Here is an 11,535-nt window from a genome sequence, read left to right as displayed (position 1 = left end):
ACCAAAAAAAAAAAAAAAAAAAAAAAAAAAAAAAAAAAAAAATTTAGTCTTGAGAAGTAAATTGAAATCCAATAAAGTAAAACCTACAGTAACTAAAAACTAAAGGGAAAAACATTTGTAATATAACTACTTTTAGTTGAAAATATCAACATTTAGAGTGACACTTGCCTCTCCATCGCATGCCCCAGAAAGGACAGTAGCCAGGTTCTTTGGATGCTTTGCCAAGCAATTGACTCCATCACGGTGACCATCCAGAGACGCAAGGAATGGTTTTGCAAATACTCGTTCCAGTTTGGTAGCATTTAAAGCTCTTACATATTCTCGTGGGACCTCAAAAGGATGTAAAGTAGGATCATAGTTTCTTGGAACTGAAATAAGAATAATTCTTCTTGATAATTCACACTTAATATTTCCTGCTGTCTTCCTCAGCTAATCACTCTGTTATTCAATAAGCATTTAGTTAGTGACATTGTTCTATATCTAACACTAAGAATACAAAAGTAGAAAACCTGCTGTTCAGAAATCTTTCTGAAATTACTGGAAAATCATGGGATGCATACATCTTGCAAAACAATTAGACCCTAGATATATATACATACAGCCTTTCCCTTTTATATGTCCTAGTACACTCTTCAACTGGGTGGTAAGTGTTCACTGTCAGGGCTTCCAATACACTTTTCATTTGTATTTCCTTATGCCTAGCACAGTTCCTGGGACAAAACATGTGCATGATGTTTGCTCAACAGAACTCTAAGCTTCCTGTGGGGCAGGGAACATTATTAATCTCTGGTGCTAAATACTGTGCTGATAGACACATGAAGTTGTGATTATGATGATATTACACAGCTATTATTTACTGAGCACTTTCTATGTTTGCTTACTTACATAAAAAAGACTCTGCCGGGCGCGGTGGCTCAAGCCTGTAATCCCAGCACTTTGGGAGGCCAAGACGGGCGGATCACGAGGTCAGGAGATCGAGACCATCCTGGCCAACACGGTGAAACCTCGTCTCTACTAAAAATACAAAAAACGAGCCGGGCGAGGTGGCGGGCTCCTGTAGTCCCAGCTACTCAGGAGGCTGAGGCAGGAGAATGGCGTGAACCCGGGGGGCGGAGCTTGCAGTGAGCTGAGATCCGGCCACTGCACTCCAGCCTGGGTGACAGAGCGAGACTCCGTCTCAAAAAAAAAAAAAAAAGACTCACATAAGAGTTCACCAGGTGCCAGGCACTGTTCCAAAAACCTTAATCGTTTAATTTCCACAGCATCCTATGTGATAAGTTCTATTACTATCTCACACTTTATTGATGGGAAAACTGAGGCACAAAGAGGTTAACTAACCTGAATATGACATGGTGGAGACAGGATTCAAACCTGTCTCCAGAATGCAATATGGCAGTATGGCTCCAGAATCTATGTTTTAACTGTCCCGATATGCTGCTAAACACATTGTCTTGGTTAATAATCATGATTAGGGCCGGGCGTGGTGGCTCACACCTGTAATCCCAGTACTTTGGGAGGCCGGGGTGGGCAGATTATGAGGTCAGGAGATCGAGACCATCCTGGCTAACACAGTGAGATCCCATCTCTACTAAAAATACAAAAAGTTAGCCGGCGGGAGGGTGGTACATGCCTGTAGTCCCAGCTACTTGGGAGGCTGAGGCAAAAGAATCGCTTGAACCTTTTGCCTCAGCAAAAGGTTGCAGTGAGCCGAAATCACGCCACTGCACTCCAGCCTGGCTGACAGAGCGTGACTTCATCTCAAAAAACAAAACAAAACAAAACTCTCTCTATATAAATATATAAATATATATAAATATATATATAAATATATATATATAATTATGCTTAGTAATTTTAAGCTCGTATGTCTAAAAAACTCAATGTGTAAAAAGTAAATGCATCTTCTTACCCCATGACTTCACCTTGCTGTTTCTTTCTGACTCCCTGGTAATGGTATTATACCTAACATTCAACAAAGCTCTAGCCTAGGTCATTCTTATGTATTCCATCTTCCATATTCCCTACTACCAAAACTCCAAGTTCTACTCATCATGTCTTTGCAACATTTATCCATCTTTCCCTTTAACTATTTCTAGTAACTTAGTTTTTGTTTTTTTTGAGATGCAGTATCACTCTGTCACCCAAGCTGGAGTGCAGTGGTGTGGCTATAGTCTACCGCAGCCTCAACCTCCAGAGCCTAAGTGATCCGCCTACCTTAGCCTCTCACCTCAGCCTCCCAAGTAGCTTGGACCTGAGGCATGCACCACCATGTCCCATTAATCTTTAAACTTTTTGTAGAGATGGGGGTCTCTCGAACTCCCGGACTCAAGTGATCCTCCCACCTTTGCCTCCCAAAAAGTGCTGGGTTTATGAGTGTGAGCCACTGCATCCCCAGGCAGTTTGGGTCTTCATTACCTTATACTTGGGCTACTGTAATATCATCCCTACTTGATTTGGTGGCAATTTACACTATTATCAGATGTCATCTTAAAACAGCTTTTTACATGTCACTCCTATGCTTAAAACTTCCAGAGGCTCCCTATATAGCAGTCTTCAAACTTTTTGTGTGCCCCATTAATAACAAGAGTTTTTGAGCAGATCCCTTCTCCTCAACATATGTGTATGTTAATGAGGGCATGTAATTAAAGATTTTTTTTTTTTGAGACGGAGTCTCTCTCTGTCGCCCAGGCTGGAGTGCAGTGGCGCCACCTCGGCTCACTGCAAGCTCCGCCCCGCCGGTTCACGCCATTCTGCTGCCTCAGCCTCCGAGTCGCTGGGACTACAGGCGCCCGCCACCACGTCCGGCTAATTTTTTTGTATTTTTAGCAGAGACGGGGTTTCACCGTGTTAGCCAGGATGGTCTGGATCTCCTTACCTTGTGATGCGCCCGTCTCAGCCTCCCAAAGTGCTGGGATTACAGGCGTGAGCCACCGCGCCGGGCCAAATACGTTCTTTTTTTTTTTTTAAGAAAAATCTTGATTTAACACCGCAATATATTTAAAGGTTCTAATTTCAGCTTAATTCAATGTTTGGTTTTAATGGCTACTATTATAAAAAAAATTCAGGCAGTACTCACTTTCGCACAGTACTGTATTAACTGGATGACATGCATACTGGAATCAATTACCCACTTCGCAAAGTTTCGTGGTTAACAGATGTGATTTCAATCACTGTAAACCTCTCAAAGAGTGGGATTGCTTCAGTTAATATGGTACTGTGCAAATTGCAGAATGCCACCTGTACTTCACAAAGACAAGCATACCCGAAATGATAATGTCCATAGTTGGCTACATTTATTTAATATATTTAATTTTCAGTCTCATCTATCAGTTTTGCAAAGATTATTTTTGAAGTCTAGAAAATTTCCATCTACTCTGATGTCAGCAGCTGTTCCTACAACTAAAATTAGTATTTTAATAATTTCAACAAAGTTTTAAACCCTAACAAGATAATCATTTTGTTTCTAAATCTCTTCATGTAGGCAAAAACGAATCTTTATAGATGGAGAAACAGATATTTATAAAGCAACTATTATGTGCTAGGTGCTGTCTAAACACAGTGCATACACGAACATGATTCTTCCCCTTTTTGGACGCTAAGTCTGATGGGAAAGACTATTAACCAAAATAATAATCATGACACAATGTGATAAACACTGTGATCAAGTGATAGAATCATAGAATATGGGTGCTGAAAGGGTCGGGGCTCATGCAGGAGGTAAGTAGGAACAGATTATTGTTCAGTGAAAGTTTTCCAGAGAAAGTGGCTAAACTGGGTAAGGGTGTGTGCCACAGGAAGCCTTAAAAAAGATGACTGAAATGCACTGAGATTGGCAAGGGTGAATATTAAACCACTTGTGAGAAACGTAGTGACTGACAAAAGTGACAAGGAAGGTGGGACCAGAAATTCAAGGACTGGGAATGATGACAAATCTAATTTATGTTTTAGAAACATTACTGCCTTGTGACAAACTGTAAACATCTTTTGAGCAAAGACTTCTTAGCAATGCTGACACACATGTTGATAATATCTACTACTCAATCAAAATAGTGAAATACTGTTCTCGCCTCATCTCATCTCGCTTACTGTAACCTCCCTCATTCAAACTCTAATGACACAGCCTTTCTTTCTACGCCTTAGGTTCATTCCTGCCTGAAGACCTTTGCTCCTGCTATTCTCTTTACTTAGAACAATCTGCTTATGCATGGTTGGTACCTTGTCATTTAGGTATCACAAGGTACAATTTATAAGTGGTTAGCAGTCAATGGGGGAACAGACCAGGAAGATTAAATTAATTTCATTTTAATCATTCTTTCATCAAACGTCTTAAGGGATGGTAAGAGAAAACTGAAAACTGATGCTTTTAAATTCATCTTTGTCTCTTCCAACATCCAGAACTAATGTGAAGTAGTAAAGTGGCAAGAAGAGCAGTAGGAAGATTTTAAAAGCCTGTTTAACTCTCAGCCCTTCAACCCACGAGTTTGGCTCATTCAAGTCCACTTTTCAGTAACAGGAACCTGAAGACAATCCTAGAGCAGCAGCTGGACTGTTTCTCCACCATAGGCAACTATTTCCCACTCACCACTAGAGGAAATTCTTAGAAAAAGGACTTTAACAGACTTTACTTGCTATCCAGTTCCGCAGCGACTCTGTCAGCACAAAGTTTGCTTTAGCGAAAGGGAACTTCGGAAGAACCAGCCTGGAGTGCCAGCCTCCCCCTGCTTTACTCCGCGAAAGCCGAGGCTAGACCCAAGGACTCGCGGAAACCGTCCTTTTCTCCCTACCAACTTATCTTACCTCTCTGTAAGTCCAACTTGGTTTCGCGGACATAATTGTCCGGATTCCGGCTCAGCATCTTCACCTTCATCTTGCTTGCTCCTACGGCCGGACTCCACGAGCTCTCCGGTACGAGTTCCGCCCACCGCCGCCTACTCCCACATGCGACTTCCGCTTTCCTCAGACTACTTCCAGTCACGTGACTCGCGGAGCGGAGGCTGGCTGGCTCAACTGGATCCTGCGGGGCTCCGTAGTTTTGCTGGCAACCGTTAGCAAGGGGCGGTTCTTGCTGTGCGGTGTCTTCCGCGTCTGTGCGCTGGCGCATTTGTGGGCGAGGCAGGGCGGAGACTCGGCCGAGTCTGCCACCTCCCTTCCATCGCGCTTTCCGCCGGCGTGACGTAGTGGCTGCGCCCCATTCTTGCCCCCTCAGTACTAGAGTCTTGCGACTTCGCTCACGCGCACTGGGCGTAAGAATCCTTTCGCCGGTCCCGGAGGTGGACTTGCGCTCAAAAGGGGCGACCGTCGCCACGGTGGCGGCTACTGCATTGCGTCCCACCTCCGCGGCCCTGGGCGCCGTGGTGTCGGTGGGTCCTGAGCCTATGACGGGCCAGGGCCATTCGGCGTCCGGGTCGTCGGCATGGAGCACGGTATTCCGCCACGTCCGGTATGAGAACCTAGTAGCGGGCGTGAGCGGCGGCGTCTTATCCAACCTTGCCCTGCACCCGCTCGACCTCGTGAAGATCCGCTTCGCGGGTAAGAGCCCGCCCGGACACCGGGCTGCATCCTCTTGTTGTCAGCCCAAACTGGGTGTTAAAGATTCAAAAGGAGGCCTGACTCTTCTCCGCCTTTTCCGTTCGAGGAGGAGGAGTGTTGAAGGGGGTGCTCTCCGCCTTGGCTCACCTAAACTAGATTTGAGGAAGTGGTGCTTGCTCTGTAGACAGGTCGGCCTGCGGTCGATCTTCCACGCTACTCAAGGCTAAGGGAGGGGGCGTGTATGTAGAGAAGTCTGAGAAAAAACATCCTCATTGGCAGAGAAGATGGGATTCAAAGCCTGATTTGTAAAATAAAGAAATAAAATAAATAAAATAAACATCTTAAAGTTTAGTCCTCACACGTGCAAATCATTCACTCTTGGAACTTTGAAATCTTAGCATACCCACGTGGTTTGGCAGCTCGACTAGTATTGGGATAGGACGTAGTCTTCAGCGAATGGTTGGGAGATTTGGAATAGAATTCTCTTGAATGTTTGTTTTTTGGTGGTTATGGAATGGTACAAGGTCCTGTGAAAGAATAGGTTGCTAGAATCGAAATATTATTTTAAGTGTATTAGATGAATTGAGTATGTTGAAATAAAGCATTTTAGAAGTTAAACTCGACGCTGAAGTCTGGAAAAAGACTTTCAGAGATGATCTTTGGTAACTGAAATTGCAGAAAATAGTTTCCAGGCCGGGCGCGGTGGCTCAAGCCTGTAATCCCAGCACTTTGGGAGGCCGAGACGGGCGGATCACGAGGTCAGGAGATCGAGACCATCCTGGCTAACACGGTGAAACCCCGTCTCTACTAAAAAATACAAAAAAAAAAAACTAGCTGGGCGAGGTGGCGGGCGCCTGTAGTCCCAGCTACTCGGGAGGCTGAGGCAGGAGAATGGCATAAACCCCGGAGGCGGAGCTTGCAGTGAGCTGAGATCCGGCCACTGCACTCCAGCCTGGGTGACAGAGCCAGACTCCGTCTCAAAAAAAAAAAAAAAAAAAAAAAGAAAATAGTTTCCAAATAAGGTTGTTACAAGTTAAGTTCTGCCTTGAGAATTAAATCTACAGAAGTTGTTTATCTTAGCATTAGGTAATTCAGTTCACTTGATTTATATTCTCTTAATGTTTGTAGACTGCTGTATGGGCTACAAAAGTATTTAATAAAGTTCTTGCCTTCAGGGAACTTAGAATTTAATTGGAGTCGTTAGACTTAGTCATATAAAAGGTAATTCTAGACAACATAAAATCAAGAAATACGAATACAAAATATAAATACCCATAAACCGTGAAGAAAATTCTACAATGCTGATGGCCATATGTATCTTTAAGGTTCAATGGAAGATTGGGGCTTGGGGTTTCCCATAGAAGAGCTAATATTTTGACAGCTGGAGGAAACAAGAAGCCGTTCTATGAAGGAAAATCATCGAAAAGTATGGAGTATTATCTCTAGAAAAAACACAAAGGCATATAATTTCATGAAGTTTTATGATGCATGCACAAATAATTATTGACAAGTAATCTTTATCGAATGTTTACTAGGAGCAAGGCAGTGAACTATTCTTTAGATGCATTATCTCATTTATTATCCTGTAAATCTATTCACAGGAACAATCCTGTGAGTTTATGATCCCTGCTATACAGGTGAGGATAACAGAAATTGACTAACTTACCCAAGTCACAAGTTTGTAAAGATGGATCTGGGATTTAAACCCTGGTAATCTAACTCTGGAACCCTATGACACTTAACCCCTCACCATACTACCCCTATAAGTCCCTGTTATACAATGGTTTGAACATTACAAGAATTTTAGACTTGGCTGCAGGTGCAGGCCTGTATATGACTTAGTGTCTCTCTTCGGTAGCATTTTGTCTAGGAGCAGAAGAGGTGATAGTCGAGGTGATCATTGAAGAATAGCGTGGTTGGCCGGATGAATTTAGATAGTGCTTTGAAGCGTATCATTCCTGAGGAAAGGGAATTCTTGATACCTGAGAAGATTAACAGTCTTGATGAATTGGGAAGAGTATTGGGAGACTAGTGGGGCTGAGGTGACAGACGAAAGGACTGAGATTGGATTGGAGGCCTAAATCTAGGAGTGGAAGCAGGACTTTGTAATAATAAAGCTCACAGTGTAGCTCTGAAATGATGATAGAAAGGAGGAAAATTTAAGAAGATAAAAGAAAAATTTATTGATTATCAGCATCAATGCTGAATAACATACTGTAGTTTTTATGCTTCCATGTAATTAAACTCATTTAATAAAATTAAAATCTAATGAAGACAGGATATGGGGGTTAATTCTGAATGCATGCGCTGTTAAACCAAACCTGGAATTTTTCTGTGAGTTCAAGTATAAATTGGAACTCAGAGGTGTCCAGAGTGGTAGAAAGATTAGAAATTATTTCATATGAAAAATGACTGGAGGAACTAGTTTAGCTCAGGAGAGAAAACTCAAGATATTTAGAGAACTTCCATGTGGGAAAGGGGGCTGCCTTATTGTGGGTTGATCCTAAGGTCAGACACAGGTTGAATGGAAATTACAGGAAAGCAGATTTTGGTTTGGTAACGTGATAGTGCTCAGAAATGAAATTGATGATGACCAGAAGTGGTTCAGATAGTAGTTGGATGACAAAAGTTAGAAGATACTCTTGTATTAGGTGGAAAGATTGGATTGGATGATTGTTCAGGCTCCTTTTAACTTTACTATGTAATTTTAAACCCTCAAGAATGATGAGAGAGTCCCAACAAAGAATGTGAATGAGATATAAAAATAATAATTTTCTTAAATACCCAAAAGCCTAATCTGCAAGTTAAAGATATGTGTGAGCTCTTGTGAAGAATATAGAGAGTATGACTACATCCAAAATATTAAGGAACCAAATGTAAAATTCAGTGACAGTAGTGCAGAGTAAAGTTGTATAAGTATGTGGTATCACAAGATCCAGTAGCATAAATAAGCTAGTACTTATTGAGTGCTTGCAATATGTCAGGCATAATTCTAAGAGCTTTATATGTACTAACTCATTTAATCCTTTATAATTTTTAGAGTTAGATTCTACTATTTTTCCTATCTTATGGAAAAACTCAGGCAGAGAGTAATCAAGTGACTTAGGGTTGCAAAGTAATTGCTAGAACTAGGATTCAAGCTCAGAAAGTCTGTTTCCATAACATATGCTGTTAGTTTGAAACCATGAGTGGGTAGTTTGGTATAGCTAAAGGGTAAATTAAAATGCTAGAGATGAAAATAAAAAATGATTCCAGAAAGTTAAGCTGCCAGATTGACGTTATCTTTTATGCCATGTAAAAATGGAAACTGGCAGTAAGACCGCAACCCTTAGTAGGAGGATGTTAGGAATGAGAGATCAGGACTAGTAGCACAGGGATGGCAGTTGAAGCCGCTTAATGGTTGAGACACCACCCCTGTTTGGTGGAAATTGTGCCTATAAATCAGCATTTAAGGATGGGCAGAGAAAAGGGGGCCCAGGAAATTTATTGGCAAAGAAGCAAGAGGACATTCAAGATAGTGTGAGAAGAAAGGGCTTTACACACTATCAGGTGTATTAAGGGGTTCTTAAGAAAGAGAGGACTCCAGAGTGCCTTTGAAGGTTCTTAATTAGAGCGCTTGCAGTAATTGGTAAAGCTCAAACCAGATTGCAGTGGAGGTGAGAGTCCCTGCTGAGATTGGGAGGGGCAGGGGCTGGTTTTCTCATTGCAGACACTTAACTGATGAGGAGGCACTGGAATCAAAGAGGAAATACTTAGGAGAAACTTAAGTCTGTTTGAATACTAATGGGAAAGAACTGAAATCAAGGAAGATATTGGGAAATGGAGACAGGAGGATAAGGAGTAAGGTATCTAACTAAGGGGGTTTGTCTGAAGAAGCAGGATCCAGAACAAGCTTTTTTGACCAAAACACTTAGTAGGAAATAAATTTTACCTTTGCTATCCAGTGCATACACATATACACACAAACATTACTGAAACACAAGTTTCATGAAACATTACTTATCCTTACTACTTGTAATGTCATTTATATTTGTTTTCAATTCCAGTCTGATTTTAAAGAAAAGATACTAGCCGTCTTTCAGTTGGTTTCTTGATTCATCTGCAATTTTGAAGACACCAATATAGAGCACAGATGGGGGGAGATTAATTTTCTTCAGAAAGACAAACTCTTAATTGTCACAGAGCTGTCACAGAGGAAAGGAGGGGTAAAACTAACATCCAGCAAATTAAACAGGTTGTGTTAGGGTGATAGTGCTAGATGGTAATTTTAAAAAAGTCATTATATTGTCTTTCTTTGAAAATGAATTTAAAATTAGTGTCCTGTCTTGGCTCCTTTCTGTGCACCAAACTTTTTATCTTCAGCTTGTGTCTATTGGCATTTTTTAGTGCTACGATAGGCCATTGTAAGTTATTTGATAGGTACTTAGATCTACATACTAATTCATTAGTGGCAAATGTTTTTAAAACAGTCAACCCCGTCTCTACTAAAAAATACAAAAAAAAAAAAACTAGCCGGGCAAGGTGGAGGGCGCCTGTAGTCCCAGCTACTCGGGAGGCTGAGGCAGGAGAATGGCGTAAACCGGGGAGGCGGAGCTTGCAGTGAGCTGAGATCCGGCCACTGCACTCCCGCCTGGGCGACAGAGCGACTCCGTCTCAAAAAAAAAAAAAAAACAGTCATGAGGTTATTTAAGCCAGTGGTCCCCAACCTTTTTGGCACCAGGGACTGATTCATGGAAGATAATTTTTCCATGAATGGGGCTGAAGGAGGTATGGATGATTTCAGGATGAAACTGTTCCACCTCAGATCATCAGGCAATAGATTCGCATAAGGAGTGTGCAGCCTAGATCCTTTGCATGCACAGTTCACAATAGGGTTCGAGATTCTGTAAGAACCTAGTACCGCCACTGATCGGACAGGAGGCAGAGTTCAGGCAGTAATGCAAGCAATGGGGAGCAGCTGTAAGTACAGGTGAAGCTTCGCCCATACTCCGCCCACCTAGCTCACTTCCTGCTGTGCGACCCAGTTCCTAACAGGCCATGGATTGGTTCTGGGAGTTGGGGACCCCTGATTTAGACCGAAAAAATTTACTGTATTTCATCTATATAACAATTTTAATTTTATGTTAGGGAAATTATAGTTCAGCATTGGTTTATACCTATGAAAAGAACAGGTAGTGTTTTTATGGTTGGTTTTGCTTTTTACCTCAAGAGAGAAATGGTATTATGAGTTTATTATTAAGAGGAAAATGGAAAGTTCTTAGAAAAAGGGATCTATACAGAAGAATGAGACACACAGAATCCAGGGGAAGCATCAGAAAGAATATAAACTACGCAGGAAAACGTTTCTCAAGAGCCTGTCATTCTGCTGCCTGCCTTTAAACTTGTTGTCTTATGTAAACCTCAACCCTGTGAGTTACATGACTTATCCCCATTTTATAAGTAAGGATGCTGAAGCTCAGAAAGGGTAAGACCATGTAGCGAATTAGGGAAGTTACATATCAAACCCAGGTCTTCTGACAAAACCTGATGTACTGTAATCTTCCTTCATGCTGTAACATTGCCGGGTTAATGATGAAAGAAATTGACTTTTCCCCGTTTGCCTGACAATGGTAAATAGTGATTCTTCTTTGCCAGGCCGGATTATACACAGTGAGGTAGTGGGAAGGGGACAGTGAACCAGGGATGTTCATATGGCTATTGGGTGTAATTTGTATAAACTTTCTGGAAGGCAGGTTCAGTATGTATATGCAACTTAAGTTTATACCCATTGACCCATATCAGTTCCGTTTCTAATAGCTGATTATAAGGCAATAATAAGTGTTCATGCAGATTGTTGTACAGAATGTTCTTTAGAGGACTTTTTGTAATAGCCAAAAAAAAAAAAATTCATATGTCAGATGGAGGAATGACTGTAAATTATGGGATATCTATAAGATGGAAAGCCATAATATTATATGTTAAAATCTTTTTTTTTTTTTTTTTTTTTTTTGAGACGGAGTCTCGCTC

At 41.6% G+C, this 11,535-nt stretch overlaps 2 protein-coding genes across 2 annotated transcripts in view; one reads left to right on the top strand and one right to left on the bottom strand.

The window, feature by feature from the left end:
• The window catches only part of DCAF13 (DDB1 and CUL4 associated factor 13), a 28,533-nt gene extending 22,959 nt beyond the window's left edge, over nt 1-5,574 (bottom strand). The window contains exons 1-2 of the mRNA XM_023225394.3: nt 4,798-5,574; nt 169-368 (exon numbers count right to left, since the gene is read on the bottom strand). Coding sequence (XP_023081162.1) covers nt 169-368; nt 4,798-5,101 — 504 coding nt within the window. The 5' untranslated portion in view covers nt 5,102-5,574. The remainder of the gene's footprint in view (nt 1-168; nt 369-4,797) is intronic.
• The window catches only part of SLC25A32 (solute carrier family 25 member 32), a 16,987-nt gene continuing 10,625 nt past the window's right edge, over nt 5,174-11,535 (top strand). The window contains exon 1 of the mRNA XM_023225409.1: nt 5,174-5,529. Coding sequence (XP_023081177.1) covers nt 5,376-5,529 — 154 coding nt within the window. The 5' untranslated portion in view covers nt 5,174-5,375. The remainder of the gene's footprint in view (nt 5,530-11,535) is intronic.

This window comes from Piliocolobus tephrosceles, chromosome 7, assembly GCF_002776525.5.
Source record: "Piliocolobus tephrosceles isolate RC106 chromosome 7, ASM277652v3, whole genome shotgun sequence".
NCBI lineage: Eukaryota > Metazoa > Chordata > Mammalia > Primates > Cercopithecidae > Piliocolobus > Piliocolobus tephrosceles.
This window is presented reverse-complemented; position numbering and strand designations above follow the sequence as displayed.